We start from the raw sequence: 21,749 nt of genomic DNA, 5'->3' as shown, positions 1-21,749 counted from the left end.
TTGACAGAAACGCGCACAAAGCCGTAAAGAGCAAACATAACATTTATTGTTAATAGGTTTTAAGAGTATGCAACGATACTTACATGACATAACAGTAACTGGTTTGCATTATAATGATTTAATTGTTTAACACAAACACTTCATTGGAAACAAATATTGGCAAAAGAAGTTGTACAAAAACAATAAGCGAAAAAAAAATTCGCTGTGTCGAAACTGATTTTTTAACGATTTGTGTGTGTGTATTTAGCCGATTATGGGTTCGTTACTGTACAAGACACGCCCACTTTACATCACTTTCGACAGGGGCGCCAACGGCGTGTCTGTTACCCAACAAATACAACAAGAGATTTGTGCGGCCCGCGGACCGAAAAACCGCGCAAACACTGTAAACACTCAGCTCAAGTGCTAAGTAGTGTGGGATGAAAGCAACTCCGTAAGGATCGACGAAGGAGCTTCCGAGAACACCGAAGGATTTCGTCCCCACAAGCCTGCGCCATGCCCGTCACGTCGTTGACCGAAGTCCCAGTGCGTGTGAAAGTGCAGCAAAGTTGCGCGTCATGACCGTCGGTGTGTAGTGGTGAGCGTCCAGCGACAGCATGTCCCATAGCGATTAGTAGTCGCCACCAGCGAGACGGGTGCGTAGGAGAGACTGGATAGGAAACCGGTGATCTAAAATGGCGCTGTGCGATGTTCGCAGCGTGCTTTGATACGGGTGGCGGGAGCTGATCAGTTCCCTGGGGCCGCGCTCGGCGGAGCGACTGATGTGCTGTCGCTGCTATGGCTGAACCGAGGCGCATCAAGCTCGAGACAGCCAACCAAGCACCAGCCAAGCAAAAACGTGCCGAGGTGTGCCCGACAAGGCGGTTTCAGCTCTCGCTACTGTCGAGTGGCCAAGAAACGGACTCGTGCCCGGAATACTCCTACAGTGACCTGTTGAAATCCACACGGGTAAGGTGGACCTTCGTTTGCTCGTGACATCGCAATGTAACTGACGGTGTGGGCATTTCTTTTTCTTCTCCTACTTTTTACCGGAATATTTATACGAAGCGGGTTTCGCCGTTTCCTTTAGGAAGGGCCCGCCGCAGTGCACCGAAGTGGGAAGGGTATTACCGGCGGACAAAACAATATGTCGCGTGTTGTGGGCGACGAGGACGTTACACGAAGCTGTCGCGGAAATAGAACTGGGTTACGTTTGCCCAATTTCCTCTTTGGTGATTGTCTTTTTGTCTTTAAAAAGACTTTCGGTACCACGCTAGCGGTTATTGCGGGCGCCTTCATATTGAGCGAATTTGGGCTTTGGGCGACATTAGCACATTAAAACGCTTGTCAAGGCTGTGTTGCATCGTGGCGTCATGTTGTAGGTCAAAAAAAAGGTGTCCTGCCCTGGTGCGGCCCACCTTTTCTTTTTGTTTGCTTTTGTTGGGTTTGGGAGTGCATCTGGAGAAGGTTAAGCCCTGGAGCTGTTACCTTCGTTTGGCATAACGACGCGCTTGACTCAAAATCGAGGCATTGACCAAGGACACTAGCGAGGCGTATGCCTCCAAGGAAAGAAAAAAAAAGAGAGAGAGAGAGAATATCGCTGTGCACTGTACTCGTGTCAATCACTTGTGACAGTTTGGCTGAATGTGGATTTACGTCGTTTTTTAACTACGTTCTCAATTTGCGCTTGCCTGTAGTTGCTAATGAGTAAGATTACAAGGTCGTGTTTTTATTCAGAGGGCTTATCACGCTGCGTCTTCTCTTGTTCAGACCAACCATTTAGAATGCGTAGTATTCAGCGTCCGCAGTTGTGTTGCTTATAGGCTAATCATGTGTTTGTGAATAATTCGCGCGCATTGATAGCACTTGGAAAAGATCATGCTTGTGAAGTTCGTGCGTCTGTCTGTTAACGGCGAAAGGTCAACGAAATGGTGTCAGTCTTAAAATAAGCCTTTTATTTATTTTATTATTTGTTTATCCGCATCCGTTAATCGGCAGTTTGCGTGCTGGTCGATCAATGTGAGATTTCACCCGGAACTGAACTCTGACGGTCGCGTTTGACGTTGCTTGTTAATGGAGTATACACAAGAAAAATAAAACCGAATGAGGTGCCGGAATTATTTTTTTTTTCACTTTTTTTGGACTTTTGTTTTGCTACTCTTGAGTTGCTTGATGTTGTTGATGCTCTCTCGCGTGCGATTGGAAAGTAATTGTGGGCATGTTTGAAAATTCCTTTTTCAACATTTTTACATTGCTATTATCCCTTTTTTTGCCCAGCTTTAGTTAAACTACGCTAGAATACCGCATCTGCAGTCAATTCATGCAGTGCTGTTGCCTTTAGCGACTCTCATGGATATGTTCTGGCTAGTGTGAATCATGTTAGCTGATTAAATAATTCGATGATCAGACAGTCGCGTTTGGGGTGCTTATTAATCGAGCATATAATGAAAAATAAAACCGAATGAGATGCCCGATTGTATTGGTCTTTTTTTTTTTCACTTTATGTGACTTTTGTTTTGCGACTCTTGAGTTGCCGTTGATGCTCTCTCGCGTGCGATTTGAAAGTAATTGCGGACTGTTTGAAGGTTTATTTCTTAACCTTTTTCCATTTCTACTGTCTTTTTTTTTTTTGCTCAGCTTTAGTTAAACTAAGTTAGAATACTGCATCTGCAGTCAATTCATACAGTGTTGTTGTCTTTAGCGACTCGCATGGATATGTTCTGGCTCGCGTGGATCATGTTAGCTGATTAAATAATTCGATGATCATCGCGTTGACCCGCCCCGGCTTCCCTCTCCCTCAATATTCACACGCATACTTTTCTTTCTTTCTTTTTTGTTTCTGTTTTTTTTTCTTTTTGATGTGGCGGGAGTGTTTGTTTCGCCTTTATATCTTCGCTTCGTATTTTAATTCGCCTCGCATTTTATTAGCCGTACGGCCTGTTACATGTTTAGTGTCGCACATACCTTTATGGCCTGGACTGTTCTCTTCGGTCTAGGCGAGGGCAGGGGACATGAACGAAGTTGTCCCGCAGATGTTTTGATTGCCTTATAATCTGTAAGTTTGCGATGTCTAGTTTAGCTATGCACTTTGCTTTAGTTGTCTTGTTCCTACGGATAATTACTTAATACAAGAAATTACTAACGGTTCGCCTCGCGTCACTCCTCAAAAACTGTTATACTACCAGAATCATTATGCGTAAAGGATTCTGATACAACTGCTACTACCAATCATTATAATAACAGTTGCGCTCGCCAACGGATCAGTGCTAGCGCACATAGACATGTCAACACAAGTCACATGTGTTGACATCATTCTTTTTCATCCGCCGAAAACTAAGAATAAGCAGGGGGTACCTGCGTGTAGAAGGATACAAACTTTTGAATACCTGTAGTTCGAAAGACTTAATATTTTTTTAAAGCTTAATTAATGCAGGTCTCATTTTGACTCCGCACAGCTGTCACATGAAAGTTGAACCCTTGTGGCTTAGCCAAGAGATGTGAACATATCTAGCAAATTCACTTATGACAACTGTACAGCATTTCCTTTGCGCATCGTCGCGGTGCACTTCTCAGAGTTTTATTTTATTTTTTGCATCACCGTATGTTAGCCTTAGTAATAAGCAAACCAGATCATAAAGAATGGGAAATAAAAGATAGTTATGATCAAATTTTGTATTGTCTGTAGTTGTCTCGCACGTTACGCATGATCTCGGATTATATTTTCCCCTTTCTTCTATTGTGTCACGATTCATATTATCACCGCTTTCCCCCCTCAATATTTGATGCGTATTTATTATTGATTTCTCAACTTTAGGGCGCTACCTGACCAATTCGTGCCTCTCTAGAACTTTTACTGTGCTACATTTGCTGTTTGGAAGATAGACCGGTAGCCGCATAACACCACGTGACCTGTACGAGCCGGGGTTCGCTGTTAAGAGGAAGCTTTAGCTCGGGCCCAACTCAGATGCGGCCTATTCAAATACTTGTAAAACGCAAAAACGTTTTTCTGAGATAACCCCTGGACCGATTTTAACGAAATTTGATGCATTTGAGAGAGAAAGTAAAATTCTAGTGACTGATGGAAGCGGAATTTCGATTTAGGGCGTTATGTTAAAATAATTTTAAGGAATTCACTAGTTCGAAAAAAAAAATAGAAGCACGAAGTCTACGAATTCATAGCTCTACATGAGTAAGATATCGCGGTTGTGTAAACTGGACCCATTATATCATTAAAAGCGGACAAATTCTATATGTCATCTTACATCTTACGTGAGTTTGTTACGTTGGTTACAAGGGTGCTGCAAAAGCTGTATTTCCATATTACTAAATTTTTAATTTTCATGTGTTACATATCAATTTTGTCCGCTTTAGATGTACTATTAGATGCAATTCACGGAATTGTATTAGTTACAGAGTTGTAAACTTGATAGTTTCGTTTTTTGAAAATCTTCGATGTTTGCCAACTTTTTATAAAAAAATTTACGACCGAATTCAAAAATTCAGTGCCAACAGTCACTAGATTGTAAGTTTTTCTTTTAAATGCAACCAGCCTAGTTAAATTTGGTGCAGCGGTTGCCGAGAAAAACGAATTCTCCCTTTACATGTATTTAGATAGGAGCACCCGAGCTAAAGCTTCCTCTTAACCCAGCCCTTTGCGGCTGCCGCCCCCGGACTATTAAAAACTTGCGCATCTATTTTCATTCGTTGGGGCCATGGCGCTTCGCGCCTGAGAATTCGACGTGACCAATTCTGGTCAGAAATTTGCGCGGCTGCCCCGAAAGCAATAGGAACGCTTAATCAGCGTTGAAACAGCAAGAACGTCAGAACCTTACTGACTCCAATTTCGCTGCATTTCTCGTGTTGAAGTGCACCCCACGCCCAACCCTACCCCTCATGGAACTTTGCCTATTTCATCACAGGAAGAAAAATCGCTAGCTTTAAAGGGAAATTTAGTGTTCCAGTTCATATTGACGTACGATGTACAGTTGGCGTCGAAAGTTTCTGGACCGCGGGATCTGAGAAGTTCAATATTTCGGCACCCTGGGCACACATCCTGGTATTCGGATTTCCCGCGTCTACTAGTGTACGCGAACAACATAGTGTCATACGGTTTTACTGGCTATGTTCACAAACTGCATGGAAATTCAGCTTTTTCTCAGATGCCGCGGCCTCTAAACTTTTGATTCCGACTGTACAACCAATGCTAAATATCGCTACTAATTACCAGGGCACTGTTGAATGCTGTGGTATTGTATTTGGACTACACTACACTTCATGGTTCTTATAGTGCTTCAAGCATTTTTTTTCCTTAAGGCAAATGTACAAGTAAAAAAAAAATTATTTTCTGAAGTATGGATGTTTATGCCCATTTCATGCCCAGATAGTTGTACCTGAGCATGTACATACCTCTTGGTGGAGCTGGAGAAAATTCCATGGCCACCATAGCAGTTCCCTTATGTTTTCTTTCATTTTGGCCACAAGTTCAGCATGTGGCCACTGCTGCCACACTCTGATGGTTGTGGGCCGCTAAAACACTCATGTGCCATTCTTCAGGTGGACATTAAAGAACCTAGGGTTCTCATATGTGTTACTTTTGCATTCCTGACTAGGTGCTGTATATGCAGTGGTGATTAACTGGAGGCACACAGTGTTCATTCTGAGAAGCAATTCTTACTTTAGAAGTTGTTGCACTGATTGATGAGGTATCATTCATTTCTCCAAATGCTTTGCTAGGTCATATACGTATGGAGCAGGCTGTGTTGCAGGCATTCACAGATTCTCACACACTTTTCCAGCCTCCCGATGTGGACAAAGATGACCCCTTTGGAGACAATGAGGATGACAACGTGCGGGAGATTGCACGGAAGTTTGAGGAAAAATATGTGAGTCGTAGCTAAGCTTTGTACCATGTGCAAGGAGTGAGCAGCTCCTGCTCTTCCACAGGGATCAAAACACGGGAAGAAGAGGCGCAAGGGTAGGATTGCCTGGGAGGACTACGTTGATCGAGGAATGGGCTACGATGAGACGGACCCTTTTATTGATAACGGAGAAGCGGTGAGTAAACTGTGAGGGAAAATAAAATGCAAGTCATACGCAGGAGGGATATCGTGGTTTTATCATGTCAATAGTGTGAGTCATCTACCACGGCTGTCATGTTTGCTTGTTCCATGCACAGAGTTCTTAAATAAGCAAGCAGCAGAAAGCAGCATAAATGCAAGTCTTATGTGTACTGTTATGAAAGAAAAGTTTGAAATGAATCCTTGGTGAAAGATGTAGTGCTGGCTATACTGTCCATTGTGGTGCATTGCTTTCTGCATATGGAAATATTTTGACCATGAGCAAAGCAGATATCTGCGCAGTGAAGTGCTTTTGTTCTGGAGTTGCACAAGTTACATATAGTGTATTGTGCGTCTATAAAAATATGTACATCTGCAACATGGTATGTGTACATCTGCAACATGGTCCATTACACATGCATCGTGCCAGGGTTCGTACACCTCCCTGAAGTTCTGTTTCTGAGATAACCCCTGGACCGATGTCAATGAAATTTGTTGCATTTAAGAGAGAAAGTTAAATTCTAGTGACTGTTGGAATAGAATTGAATTTGAGAAAAAGATCAAGGGCCCATGAAGCTCCTCGAAAATAAATGTGCTTGAATTCCTTGAAAATTGGGCCTGGGAGCGACTTTTAAACATTCAGAGTACTGGAAAATTTCAAATGAGAAGTGTCTGTTTAGAAGGGAAGTGCCTGGAAATCAGGAGTGTCCATTGGGAAATGAATCTAGATATTTTCAGTGCCCTTAAGAGGAAGCTTTAGATCGGTGCTCCTATCCAAATACATGTAAAAGCAGAATTTGTTTTTCTCGGCAACCACCGCACCAAATTTGACGAGGTTTGTTGCATTTAAAAGAAAAACTTAAAATCTAGTGACTGTTGGTTTTGAATTTTTGATTTATGTTGCCAATTCTTGACTAAAATTGACAAAAATTGAAAATTTTTAGAAAATGAAGCTATCATGTTTACAACTCTGTAACTCAGCAAGGAAAAATGATATCACAATTTGGTGAATTCTATCTTATAGTACATATAAAGTGGTCAAAATTGATATGTTACACATAAAGCTAAATAAAATTGAGTAATATGGAAATACAGCTTTTGCAGAACCCTTGTACACAACGTAACAAATTCACATAAGATATTAATTGACATATGGAATTTGTCCGCTTTGAATGATCTAATGGATGCCTTTTACAGAACCACGATATCTTACTGATGCAGAGCTATGAATTTGGAAACTTCGTGCTTCTATTTTTTTTTTCGTACTAGTAAATTCTTTGAAATTCTTTTAACATAATTAACGCCCCAAATTGAAATTCTGCTTCCAACAGTCACTAGAATTGAACTTTCTCTCTCAAATGCAACAAATTTCATGAAAATTGGTCCAGGGGTTATCTCAGAAAAGCGATTTTGCATTTTACATGTATTTGAATAGGTCGCATCGGAGTTGGGCCCGAGCTAAAGCTTCCTCTTAAGTAATGCAATCTTGCATCTCTGCAGCCACTAACAAGAGGCTTGTTAAAATTGCCATTGCCCTCATGGAGCCAGGAGAAGCCAGATCAAGCGACCAGGCTGTATCCCCATTTTGGTTGTTTTGCTAGTTGGTTCACATTGCAGCCATTGTGGCTTCATGTTCAAGTTTAGAGCTCTAGAAATACTGGCTCATTCTAAGCATGCTTACGAAAGTCAGCTTTGAATAGCCACCTCAAAAGCTTCAAGCCTGGGTCCTACTCGGCAGCTAGTTAGCTGCAAGAAATTTTGAGATTTCACTATTAAGAAAAAAGTTTAATTCTGGTGTTTTACATGCCCAAAGCCGTGATCTGATTATGAGGCCCACTATAACAGAGACTCTGAATTAGTTGAAACGATCTGGGGTTCTTTAAGTGCACCTAAATTAAAGTGCACAAATACTTGTGAGTGTCGCAGACATCATAATGGGGCCTCCACAACCTCGAACTCGGCAGCACAAATCCATATTTACTATTTTTCCATGTATTCGTATAAATAAGGTTTGTTTCTCCCTTGAATTTGTCGTTTGGCATCCTTAAAACACTTAAATTGTCCTTGAATTTTGAAGTTGAATGTTCTGTACGAACCCTGTGGTGTTCATATTATTTTGCTTATTGAATTTAGAGTGCAGAGCCGGGACGGTGTAATGATTCTATGCCAATGCCGTTCCTTTTTGCGCTTCATCAGTATTCAAAGTGGTACTCTACATGTGTTATCAACTGCATGCACCAGTCGCAGCTGTGTTCAATGGATGCAAGAATGATCTGGGCAGTGCTGTATCAGGTGCAAATCTCCTTCCCCCCGATAGCAGCAGGGAAAAAAAAGGCAACTGCAGCAGTTGGGCTGCTTCTTTTGTTGTGTTGCACTAGTTGCACATATCTGCATAGTCTCACAGGGTGTCTACCTACCGGGAAAACCGGGAATTCTCAGGGAATTTGAATAGCCTGAAAATACTCAGGGAAAACTCAGGGAATTTGTGCTTCTATCAGGGAAAATTACCTGTAACTTTACTGAAAGGGAACGAAAGTCGTGTTAATGCTGGCTCCACTAAAAGAGGAATCGCAAAGAATCGTCATTGACGCAGTGTCATCGGCATGATGTATTGCCAGAGTAGTTAACGACCGATTTTCCAGATGCCAGATTTTTCGAACGTGCCCGATAATTCGCCCGACTTTGCGGCACCACCACGTATTCCATATAGTCAATGTATATTGCCCTGACTGCAGGTCTGAAATGGCATTAATCGAAGCCACCACCGCGGCCATTTTTATCATCTCGCCGCCTCGAACTGGCACTCTCGCACGCAGATCCGCTGGCAGCCGTAGCCACTACCGCGGTAACGTTAAGCCTAGCTGCTTCTACGTTCGCTATTAAAGGGCCCCTGAAACGGTTCGGATAAATTTTGTAGACACGTAGGGTACAGCTTAAGTAGAACATTCGCACCACAATTTAAGTGAAGCATTACGTATTAACGGAGCTACAAGTGATTAGAAGTTACCCTCCTCCCCAGCCATGCTTTTCCTCCTCAACTCGTTCGCCGAGCGAGCGGGGTTAAGCTCCGCCTTCACTGGTCCTGCATCACGATGCGACGTCACATCGTCCACTTCCGGTTGTTTTGAAGCCCGTCCCCGTCCGCGCGAAACCTCTCCGCTAGTCGCTTGCCTGTCGACCCCAAGCGAGAGCTATCGAAGCAGCGTGCGTTGCGAGCATTCTGTCGTAGCGCCGAACCTGTCTGGTATTCCGTTAGCCACAGGCAAGCTGGTCATATCGGCAAATGACTGGAGGCATAAACTCAAGCTGATGAAGGAACTTTGGCGCAGACGTACGTGAGCGGCCTGATCGGTCTGCACGGTCCAGACACTTGTTGGCGCAGCGCTTAACCAGCCAAACAAAGCGCTAATATTGCTCTAACCAAGTGTAAAACATTTTAAACATTTACAAAAACAACGTGTTGATGATTACACTCCTGCGAAAAATACGCACCGGCAGCAAAAAAGAATACGCTTCGTTGCTGCTACTGTGTATGGTTGAGCTCTATGCCACCAGGTGGCTGCACCGTGCAGACCATTCACCTTTGCCCTTCTGCTCATCTCGGCTCATCCCGTTACGGCACAGTCAAGCGGCCAGACCCTGTCCCCTTGCGCTTACGTTTGCCCTAATACGGGACTCGCGAAACGCTAGTGCTTTAGTAATCTTCCGGTGTAAAGTGACGGCCACAAATGTGCAAATCCTGGCGCCGATCGGATAGCGGCAGTCTGCTGATGCGCAGCAGCCAGTTCGCTCGTACGCTGCCCTGCAGAGGGACACGATGTCGCAGCTTGACATATTGCCAGTCGCTACGTTTGCAGTCCACAAGGCAACAAAGTCGAATCATAGTGCTCGCGAAAAGACTGAGACCAACTCTGACCGCGGAGCTCTCGTCAAAATGGAGTACGTTGTAACACAAGCAGACGACACTTGCTGTGTGCCGGAAGTGCTTAAGTGTACTGAAAAATTGTTCTTGTGCATTCTCTTTCTGCTACTTTCTCTTTATAAAAACAAATTAACTAACATTCCAACTATTACGAAGATCATTTGTTTACCATAAAGTTGGAAAAATTATCAATCACGCGCCCTGGTCAGCCAATCGGATAGCTCACCCCACTGACGTCATATGGGTTATTTCGGTCATATGGGTAGGGGCGGCTTAAAATTCCGCCGAGCAGTGCGCTGCGATCGGCAGCGATGTGCATTTTTAAAACCTTATAATAAATTACACGCTTTACGCAGAGCACTTAGATGTGTCAAGTAATGATCAGAAGGACCTACACGACTCGGTACGTTTGTAGAAAATCGTCAAAAGCGTTTCAGGGTCCCTTTAAGCTTCTTGCCCTGCGGTGCCGTGTTTTTCATTGAAAGAATTCGCCGCTGTCTGCAATGGCACCGACTCCGCATTTGTAATCCTCGCGATTGGCTTCGAAGCTCGCAGAGCACACCGCGTTGCGTAATGCCAGTCACCGAAAGTTAGTTTCGCCTCAGTACAGTAGTGCTAGGCAGTGAAGCATAACAAGGGTGGGAAGGAGCAATTGTCACGGGACACAGTATGCATTCCTTAATTATACACGCGTGCACCCCCGTCTCATGTCAAAGTGCGAGCACCGATATGCATAATAAGTGTGCTGACAGGCTTTAAGAGTTTTTTTCGGACGTGCTTGTGGCAATTTTAGCCCTTAAGGGCAGTTAAAGGCATGCATTCATTTTTTTTCCGGATAGCCATATTTTTCGGATGTTTTTTGCGGCCCCTAGCGAGTCCGAAAATGGGACGTTGACTGTACAACTGACCAAGAGGATGCTTCAAATGATCCATGGGGTGAAAGGGTGGTGGCAGAAGGAGGATGAGAACCGAAAGGACCGACAAACTAAGGCAGGAAGCGTGCCGCCGCCTCTTTGAAGGAGCTTGAGCTCAAAAAACAGTGTTGGCTGATGCCGAGATGCAGGTGTCCCTCATGCAAACCAGAATAAACTCTTTAAAGCAGTGAAACCCAACACTGAGATGTTGTGTATGGGCTGAGAGTATGTCACGACTGTTGAGGTTGACTTCCCAGCTGCAGAGAGAGAATCTTGATTGTGACAAAGTTCAGGCCTCATACCGATGAGCTTGCTATCAGTTGATAGAAATATCTCATATTCAAAAATATTTGCTCGTGTATGCATCTCCTTTTCATTCGTATTTGAAAATGTTCGTCTCAATTTGGAATGGGTTTTACCACTTCTTTCGCTGTGCATTTTACTAACACCGTCCTTCTGTTTTGTTTTTAAATAAAATAGATATTACTTCTTACTATTCAAATCGGATTGTTATTTTTTTGTTTCAGCATGCTTACTAGAGAGTGACAGCATTCGTGCAACATGGTGTCAGCCTCTCTTGACATATTAAAACAAAGTTCTGGCTCATTCAGGGAATTTTGCAAAGGTGCTCAGGGAAAACCTGGAAAAATCAGGGAATTTGGAAATGTCAACTTCGTAGACACCCTGGTCTCATTGTGTCCTTGACTCACACTATTCAACAATTAGTGGCATAGAATCCAGTGGAAGGAATTGAAACATCATACCGGCCCACATCACTTGCAGTGATAGCCTTAGTTATAATTATTGTTGTCTTATGTTAATTCTTGTAGTATTCTGTATTCTGTTCTGTGTTTGTTTCAAATTTATTTTCAGCATTATCAAGAACATTTGTTCATAATATACATTTGTTCACATCCATTTGTCCATATTCCACATTTCATTCGTAGAGCTAGGCTTTGTGCTCGTGCTGCTGTACAGAACATTGCGGATCCACAGTATTGTGATTTGTCTGTCTGTATGGGCAGTTCTTTTTTTCCTTTTCCATAATTTTGGCTGCCTGGTAACTAGGAGCAACTGTACCTTGCTCTAACAGCTGCTGTGCAGGGGACATCTGTTTTCAGTGAAGCATTTAGAAGCAATAGCTAGTGGGTGTAGTTGTTTCCAAAAATATTGCCTTCATAATTTTCGAATATATGTAATTCTTAAACAACATCTTAGTGATGTATGCCCGGCCTATAAGTTTGGTAGGTTGGTCTCTCTACTCGAATCAAATTATGTTTGAATCTGAAGCTGAATTTAAGCATTAATATCAACAGACAATTTTTCATATTTATTGCTAAACACCAAGAACTAGGGTCCTCTTCAAGTAGTAATGAGACTGTACATAGATTGGTTTTTATTTGTAGTTACTGCGCTTACTTATAGTTTAGGGGCTGTAGTAGTAATTTGTCAGCAAAATATTTGGGTGCCTTTCTGCTAATGACAGTTTAGTCGGTTGTGCAAACACGAGTGGTAAAATGCATTTGAATTAGAGTAAGATGATGAATACTTCAGACTTGCTTTCAATGTGCCAGGTTAGTGGAAAAAGTATCACATGTATTGTTTAAGATTGTGCCTAGCTATTCCTTCCTTTCTTCACCCATCTTGTAATACCTTAATTGTTGTACTAAGCAGCCACAGTAACAAACTGATTGAAGCAATGTGCAGTGCTGCATCTAGCTCGTTGCGGGCTTGTACCTGATTTTGTATTCAGAACGTGCTACTTATGAACATGACCATGTATGCCACCTGAATTAGCCTTACTGCAAGAATATGTCTGTCTGGTGTTATGTGTAGCACTTGATCACAAAGGTCTATCTTATTTTTGCCCTTTGAACAGTACGACGAGCTGGTGCCATCGACGTTGACGACAAAGCACGGTGGCTTCTACATCAACACAGGAGAACTGGAGTTCCGGACGCCCTCTGGCTCCGATTCTGAAGACTTTCAGGGGGAGACCAGGCCACGGCAGGGCAAGAGGGGCCCTAGAGAGGGAGGCGCCCGGCGGGGACCCAAGCCTCGTGGTCCACGGCCAAAGCACCTTCGCGATTCACTCGCTACCGCAAACAGTGGCATCGCCGAGGCTATAGAATCCGTGGTTCGCGGGGGCGGTGCTGCCGTGGTCGTTGAAGAAGTAGTGAGTGGTGGTGGTAGCAGCAGCAGCAGCGGTGGCGCAAGCACTGGGGACGACCCTGTTGGACCCATCTCGTCTGACGTCCAGTGTCCGCGCCTTCCCGACAACCTCCCTGTCGAACTGGAAAATGAGGTGCGCCGTCTGAAACGTGCTGCAGCCTTGCGCTCGACCGAGGGCAAGTGCAAGTTCTTCCGGGGCCATGTGAATCAGCTGCTACTGAGCGTGGAACTGAGGGCGCGTGAGCTGGGGCCTGGGCAGCGTCAGCTGGTGTATGCGCACCTTGCCAACTTCCTGCCTTGCACTAAGGAGACGCTGCTGAAGCGAGCCAAGAAGCTACGCCTCGACCAAGAGGACGGGAGGCTGGGTGAGCCGCTACGGAGACTGAAAGAGGCCCTGGATGCTGGGGAGGGCCTTGGTGATGGCCGTCTCCGCGAGGCTTTGTGTGAGGTTGTGCGAATAAAACTGCGCTGCTACGAGCTTTCCAAGATACGCACTCAGTCAGCGGAAGAGTACCTGCGCCGTTTTCTGGACACGGAAGTGTGCCCACTGTGGCCTGCGAACAGTCCTGTGACTGCCAAGACCCTCTTCCGTGAGAGCCGGCAGGTCCATGGCCATCTCACGTGAGTGCTTTTTGAAAAGGCTGGAAGGGATCGGTCTGATGATGAGCTGAGAGTCGCATGCACTTGCTTCCTATTGTTTTTACTGCATTTTTATTTGGTGTTTATACTTTATTGCTGTGTTTGAAATAAAATGTTTCGGTCAGCCTGCTGCAGCTAGTTCTGGTTTGTACGAAATAAAATTTTTTGGGAAGTCTGCAGCAGCTAACACTTTGTTTAAATTCCTGCTGCATTTGAAACTCTCTGCCCACTTTACAGTTATATTGAAATCTGCAAACACATTGTGAAAGAAAAAGTACCACAATCTTCACACCTGCACATTATTATTTACCTTGCAACAAAAATTCAGTGTATTTGGCATTGCTTCATGTCATACTAGAAATGCATTCATACGTTGTGCTGCTGTCAAGTTAGGACAGCTGGTTAAATTTTTGCCTCTAGAAAATGAACAAAAGCATGTTGGGAACAAAAAGAAAAAGAAAAATGAAGTTGCAAAATTTCCTAGCTACAGCTGTGAGATTCAAATTGGTTTCCGAACAGCTGTGGGTTCTGTTCATTCCTCGAGCTTGCCTTGCTTTCTTTGAAGCTATCATTAAGGTTCAAATTTGTCTTCATGCAAGACGAATAGTATTAGGAGTCATGTAAATGCATGATCATTTTATTGTAACAAAAAAAGCAATGGTTTGTCAAATGCAATGTCAAGTACTTAGTGCCGAACTTAATTAGGAGAGAATGTGAACTGATGCAGTAAAAGAGGCTGTCTCAATATAAAGTGTTCTGCTGCTTAGTCAAGTGAAAGATTTGTTGCACCATGGGCATATGTGCCCATTCTAAATTCTTAAAAGAATTTCGCAAATTTGGGCTTGTTCTATGATATTATGAATGCTGCGTGAAGTTCCACAAGAAATGAATTCTGTTCGCAAAAATGTATTAAAGCTCTTAAATGATGGGGTAGCATAAGATTACAAAAAAAAATTTAAAAACCGTGCATGCAAAACCACCCTGCACCACCCTCTTGTGTCAGAGTACGGCGCTTTCACCGAGCAAGTATATTCTGAAAAGTTGCTTAAGTTAGCACAATCAGCAACAGCTAAGTCGAGAAAGTCACTGTGATCTTAAAAACATGTTGCTTGTCAGTATCTCCTGTTGCACATTAGGTGCTGCTTGTGTGCTGGCATATAATGGTGTGCTGTCCCCCCCTCCCCATGTCGTCTTTACAAGATCTGTTCAAATTTTTAGGTTCACAGGTTAGCAGATATGTGATGAAACCGCCATGCTGTAGGAGGTGATCCAGTGAAAGCTTTTTTTGCTGTGACAGCAGTTACGAGCTAGTAAATGTCTGCCCAATCCAACCTCTATACAGGTTCACACCAGTGAAGTGTGTCAAGCCAGCCTTCTTATTGTTCAACATGTGCACGAAGGCTTAAAAAAGCATCAGTCAGGAGCAATCTGCTTATGGTTTGCTTTATGCCATGTTTGATTCTCATAAATTTGGCAGGAATTGAAGAACAAAAGGCATTAAGATGGTGCTACCTCGTGTGGAGGTTTTGTAACTGTGCAGTTTGAAAAAGCTGTAAAAAGTAAATAAGAGGACAAAAGATTGGAGGGAATTGCTAGAAGCAGAGGAAAGTGTCGGCAAGGTTTAAGCATTACATAGCATGAGGAGGACAAACTTCTGTCACTGTAAGTGGACTGGCGGTAGCATAAGTTAGTCTCTGGGTTATTTCTTTTGAATATTAGTGATGGGACTTTTTAATTGTTGAATGCACATGCACTCTTGAGCATTTTAGTGTCAAGTGAAATGGCAGCTAATGATGCAGTATTGCTAAAATAAAAATAAGTTGTTTTGGAAGATTATTTCACCTGTAACATTTCATGGGAACCATCAGCAGGAGCCTTTTCTGTATGTACAGTCAACAGCAAAAGTTTGCGGGATGTGGTTTCCCTTTCAAATGTGAATTCCTGAACTGTAAAGGCATGTCACTTCGTATTTAATGAATCACTCTGCAGGTGGCGAAGGCTACTACATGCTGGAACATGTAATTCGAGGCTGTGTGACCATGCTTCGCGAGAATTCAGCTTCTTGGCAGATCCTGCGTCCCGTAAACATTTGCGGTTGACTGTACATATCAAGATTCACGACATTTGCATAATCATTCTTCTGAAAAATAAAAGAAAGGAGCTGTACAAATAGTTCCTGATAATACACCTTTGGCTGCTCTTATAATTAGCATTTATGCGTATTTGGCAATATGGATTTTGTTATTGATGTTAACCCATTACTCATGAAGCAGGACCACCAAGCTTGCATTAGCTTGCCTCTAACAGCATTGGATTGGATTAGTTTTCCAGAAAACTATGTTTGGGATATGCTTTGCATCATGAGTGGAAATTGTAAAAAGAAGTAAATTGATGTAATTTACAGCAGTAACATTTGCTGCCTTCACAGAACAAAATATTTGTATTCTGTCTATAACATGTTGTGCTTTCTGCTTCAGAGTCAATGCTGCAGCAATTTCCAAGCCGATTTTTTGTTCTTTTTAATTTCTAAATATGAAGCTTTCTAGATTTAGTGCATCATGATGAGGTTGCAGATACAGTGTACTTTTGTGCTCAGATAATATTGCATTAAACTCCATGTCAAAAACATGAAGAGCAAACATCCTCTTTGCAATTTACTATACGTGTTGAAGCATGGCATGTTTATAAATGTTTGGGCAGCTGCTTTTCATAGAACCCATCCCTCCTCATCCTGGTCATGGTTGCTTGCATTATTGGAACTTGACTCGGGGGAATCAAAAGTATATTTGCCTATGCAGCAGCTTGCTGCATAATCATGCTGCCACTGCTACGAGGTTAACCTTGGCTTCACTGCATCCCTCGCAGCATCTTAGCTCCTGTGCTGTCAGATGTTGCTAATTGATGGAATGATATGGCAGAGTCATGTGGTTTGTAGTGTTTGAAGTAATTAAGATGCACTTCTGATACTTGGCTCGAGATAATGTATGTGACTGTTCTCGCAGCCTGGCAGATATTATGCGTCGGAGACCACTTGTTAGTCCTGAAAACAGGAGCAACCAACTTTATAGCATTGCTGTACCATTAAGCAGCTCATGACAAACACTAATATGTGAACAGAGAGAAAGGACTTGAAGAGTGTTTGGTTTCGGGATAGTTGCACAGAGGTTATATAAAATGAAAACAGCACAGAGAACGAGAAAAGAAAATGATACAGATTGGTGGGCCGAATAAAGCTTCCTGCAATGGCATTGTAAACCTTCACAAAGTTATTTTTGTTCCATGGCGACCTTATCTCGCCATAACTAGAATGATCTTTTGCCCGGTGTGGACACTCAGCATCAATTCTTACCTCCCCTATTTTCTGTATCTAGCTGATTTGTATAGGCACAGCTGCAGCACAAGCTCATTTCCATGGCCAGCACTATTGGGCAGCTCACATGCTTGGCTGTATTAATGAGTGTGCTGCACCAATCACTGCTCCCCCCCTCCGTTGTATGCTTAAAGGACAGCAGACACAAAGACGTGGTGAGAAACTGTTACTAGCACTGCATTTCTTGGGCCATCCTTTTTATTTGAAAACTAGTATTGTGCCTCTATGCAAGGAAGAAAACGAATTTAGCATGGTGCCTGCAACTGTCATGCCAGATCAGAGGCGACAAGCCATCACTGTGCATGGCATGCTTGCCTTGTGTTACTCTATAGAGTTCCATTCAGACAGGCGGCTCTAAGTTGCCAGTGTGAAGAGCTGCCTGGCTTTCGCTATTGCATGTGAATTGCATAACACATGAGCTGATCACGCATTGGGGTGTCCCTTGACTGCACATTCATTATCACCTGTTTTTCAATGAACTGCTCCCATTTCAGTAGTGGTTCTTCAGCTACTAATATACCTGGTGTTTGTTTTTTTAGACTATACAAAATTTTAGAAATTGCCTGTGGACAATAGCACAATTCTAATCCTTGAATAGGATTACTTTGAGAGGTGGACATTACTTCCACAAGAAATCAAAATGCATAATTGACTTGGTAATTAAGTTTTCAATTAATTAGTTTACAGCATATATTGTTTCAATTAATTATGGCCGGTGAGTTTTCACCGCAAGTGTGACAGCACATATCTTGAAACTGGTGCCGTCTTCAGAATTCATTTCAAGTGTACATGTCTTGAAAGCTCACCATCTATAATTAGTAAATTGCAATATGTGCTAAAAATAATTAGCAAAACATAATTAGTGAAAATACGCTAGTTAGTTGATGACTCACTTGATTTCTCGTGGCAGTAATGTTCATCTCTTTGAGTACTCTAGTTCAAAACTTAGAATTGTGCTATCTGCTACCGGCAATTTTTAAAATATTCTGTGTAGTCTAAAAAACACGGTATATAGGCAGTTAATTACATTAAATTCAGATATTGATAATTGAACTAGAATAGGCATTCAATATGGGGCCAGTTAGTGTTGCCTTCTTCAGAAAAATTGTGGTGCAAAGACATCGCAAACATGACATGGTGCTTTGTTTGGGACCTCTAGTTTTCACATTCACTTAGTTGCAAGTTGCAGCTTTGTCCTGCACATATATGCTGTGCTCTGTTTATATCTTTTCCTATGCCAGGATTTGTCCTAAAAAAAATGCTGACTTTTCATGCCAGGAGTGTAATGCTTGCGTCCAGCTCCTATAGATTGCAAGGCCAGACTATGATCATTCTTCAAGCCTCCCCATTGCTGATGCCTCTCCCAAGGTGTATTCTCGTACTGTGTAGCCTGTTCTTAACTTAGGTCAAGCATAGTGCTGCATTTGTTGTCCAGTTACGACTGTATTGCAACTTTGAAAGCTTGCTGTGTCAGGCTTTTCTGGAGCTTTCATGGCTGCACTGAGTTGGTATATTCTGAAGAACAGATAGCAAAGCTGAAAATGGAATTGGAAAATGGTGGGATGTCTCAGTACTTTGCAAGGTGCTGAGATGCTGTGCTGCTTAGAACTAATAAAATCTAGTAATGCATGCAAACAGGTAGGCATGCATAATCTAATAAGTGGCCATATAATGTTGAAGAGATTTGAGAGATCGGAAGGTAGGAGCGTGCTTTATCAGTGGGCCTAGAGCGCATCAGCATGTCAAAAATATCAAGCAAATATTATATACCATAGCAAATAGGAAATAAAGCTGACATGTAGCTTGTGCAAATGTAGCTGCATAAAATGTTTAGGTCTTTATAAAAGTGGCCCAGCACAATTGTCAGCCTAGGGCTATGCTCTAAAAACAGCTTTACTTTGTGTATATAGTCATCACTGCTTCTTTCTGTTGAGGTGTCCTGCGGCTTCATGGAAGCTTCGAGCTTTCAATTACATTCACTTTTTGTAAACAAGAGCTCTATGATGTCACTAGTAGGCAGTTGCACAGGCGTTGGCAATATTTCTGTTGAAACAACTGCATTTGGTAGCCGCAATAATCTGCAGCTTAGGCAGCTTTTTTTTTTTTTTTGGTGGTGCAATCAGAAGCTTAAAATGTTTAGGAATATGGCATGCATTTGGCAGGACTGGCTTGCAGGTTGATGTTGATAGTGCTAGGGAAAAGTGGTAGGCAGTGGGGGCAAGCAGTGCATCTCATGTCAAGGCTGTGCAAGCATGTGTCCTGTACTGCTCTTTGGAATATATGACCATGCACACACATTCATTAAGATCCCCAGTCCGCAGTTTACATGGCATTAGCTTTAGTGAGCCTGTGTTGCCCCTGAACAATGTTCCAGGTTTTCACATTAGGCATGTCGCAGATTACTTTGCGTTAAAAAAAATGTTGCTGTTTAAGGACATCTATATTTTATGTGTTAGGATGTTGGGCATGTGGCAGTTTAAGGGATGTGGGGAGCATCAGTATGAGTTTGCATTCACCTCTTGTCGGCCAGCATGCATAACCGATATCCAAACTCTAGCTTAACCTTGTTGAGCATGTTGGGTGCCATCGCCTGTGCTGCACAAAAGTCCCTCTGGAGGTGCCAAAATATTGGGTGGCTCTGCATGTGCATTATTTCCTTTTATGTTCTCTAAATAAAATATTACAAGGTATTGGAGGAGACTGGTGCAGTTTTTGAAGGAAGTTACCACGAAAAACCTGCATTGGAGGCCTCTAGTTGACAAATGCAGCCTGCAAGGCCATTGTGATTAATTCATGTGTAACAGTAATGGAGCACCATTGCTAATGTGTATGCAAGAGCACATGTGTAATTCAGGCATTGTCTTTTTTTTCTTACTTTTGTATCCCAGGTTAAAACCTCGCAAGCCATCACTTCTTCCTGGCTCAGCTCTCCGCAAGATGTCTAGCCACATTGACACTGGCAGAGAAAGCCCCAGTACACCACCTACGCCACTGACCATTTCCTCATCACCATCGGCATCAGCTGCTCCCACATCCCTTGCATCACCACTCACGCCTGTCTCTACACCAGTCTCTACCACGCCTGCCCCACCACCTCCATCCTCTACACCCACACCTACACCACCAGTAGTGTCGTCTCCAGCACCCACAGCTACCTCTGTCCCCACTTCGGTCATCCTGCAGTCTCCGGGAAGGCCTCCATCAGCAGATGCACGGCCACCTCACAGCAGTCCCTCGAAGCCCTTTCTGGCTTCGCAGATGCTTGACCGTATAATTACTGCCAGCCTGGGCAACTTCCCCAGTTCAGGAGGTGAAGCGAGCGTCCCAGCGACCAGCTCTCGCCACCTGGATAGCAGTGGTTCCAAGCTTGAAGCAGGAACCTGCCAGCCCAAGGTCCACCCACACCTCGCCCGTACAGCAACATCAAGTACGTCCCTGCGGCTGACTCATTCCTATGGCTTCATGGAGGCCTTCAAGCGTACTTTGGAGCAAGGGGAGCCCCCAAGCAATGCAGGAGGCACCCCTTACTACAAGCCAGACAACCTGGAAGGCATGAAGGGCTTCCCTTACCCCGTAGGCTACTTGCCCAGGACATCAGCGGCAACCCTGCCCTCAGAGCGGCCACGCCCACACCTTAGTGTTGCCCAGCAGCCACAGCCACAGCACTGGCGCCAGCGGCCATCCTACCCGTCCCCCTCAGCCAGCTACCCGCCACCTCCGCGACCTTACCCCTTTCCGTCCCAAAGCCACCACGGGTCCAAGGGTGCCAGCCAGGGCCAAGGTCATGTTTCATGAGAAGCTGCTCGAGCAAGCAGCATGTGCATGGCATCAATTACAGAGAACAAGCTTCACTATGTCACAGGCAGCATCTAGCACCTCAAGAGAAGCCTCCCGTGTCCAAACTCTGCTGGGAGGTTTTGCAAACTGTGATGGGATCTTCCAGCATGCCTTTGCAGTTCCTTAGAAACTCTGTAAATGTATTGTGCAAGAAACAACGCCTTCTGTGCACCATAGTTACTGTTTCTGTGTGTGGGACACATCTAGGTCCCTTAGGCCTGCCACATACAGGCCTGTAGACTATTGTGGAGTCATTACAAGAATTTTTAGAGTTTTCTCGCATTGTGGAAAGCAACAGACGTGTAGAGTTTCTTCAAAAATAGGTTCAAAGATTCCACAGCAAATCATGCCTGCTTCAGTGCTTACGATATTTAAAACTACTGTGCAGAGCAACGATGCAGGAAAGGAAGGAGGAGGGGCACATGTGTTACGTGCCATGTCTAGTGTCTTGTTAAGCACCTGAAAAGGTCCGCTTAGTGTTTTTGTATTTGAATGCAGCCAGTTTTTTTCATTATTGTTCAGAAGCTAAAAGGAGCATGATGAATTGTATAGAACTATGTAAACATTTATGCACTTTAATAGCACCTCATCTGTTGTGAAATGTTGCAAGATTTGTTTTATATAAGTACACCGTGTAAAAAATAAATATGACAGAATGTGAATGCAACTTTGAAAATGAAAGACAACCGCTGTGTGACTTGTATCCTTTGTTCGATACCTGAGTGTGATTGACATCTGCTGGAGAACGGTCGCACACACAGCTTTGCACGCATTCTGTTAAAAACAGATGTATACATGTCGCTGTATTTTGTTATTCGTTTATACAGCAACGGCACAGAAGCGAGTAGGGAGCTTTGCCA

General features: G+C 43.4%; 1 protein-coding gene across 2 annotated transcripts; it reads left to right on the top strand.

The window, feature by feature from the left end:
- Positions 1-295: 295 nt before the first annotated feature.
- Positions 296-21,575, top strand: LOC135900663 (ubinuclein-2-like). Of its 2 annotated transcripts, XM_065430187.2 has the most exons (6): positions 296-635; positions 698-948; positions 5,775-5,861; positions 5,923-6,033; positions 12,751-13,664; positions 19,941-21,575. In XM_065430187.2, the coding sequence occupies exons 2-6, from the start codon at positions 778-780 to the stop codon at positions 20,845-20,847; spliced, it is 2,190 nt and encodes a 729-aa protein (XP_065286259.1). In that variant the 5' UTR covers positions 296-635; positions 698-777; the 3' UTR covers positions 20,848-21,575. The 2 variants fall into 2 exon arrangements, with proteins under 2 accessions (XP_065286259.1, XP_065286258.1); XM_065430186.2 differs by having other exon boundaries at positions 296-948.
- Positions 21,576-21,749: the final 174 nt, after the last annotated feature.

The sequence above is a fragment of the Dermacentor albipictus genome, chromosome 3 (genome assembly GCF_038994185.2).
Source record: "Dermacentor albipictus isolate Rhodes 1998 colony chromosome 3, USDA_Dalb.pri_finalv2, whole genome shotgun sequence".
In the NCBI taxonomy this organism is placed as follows: Eukaryota; Metazoa; Arthropoda; class Arachnida; order Ixodida; family Ixodidae; genus Dermacentor; species Dermacentor albipictus.
Note: the sequence above shows the minus strand (reverse complement) of the source record. Positions and strands in the feature narration are given on the sequence as shown.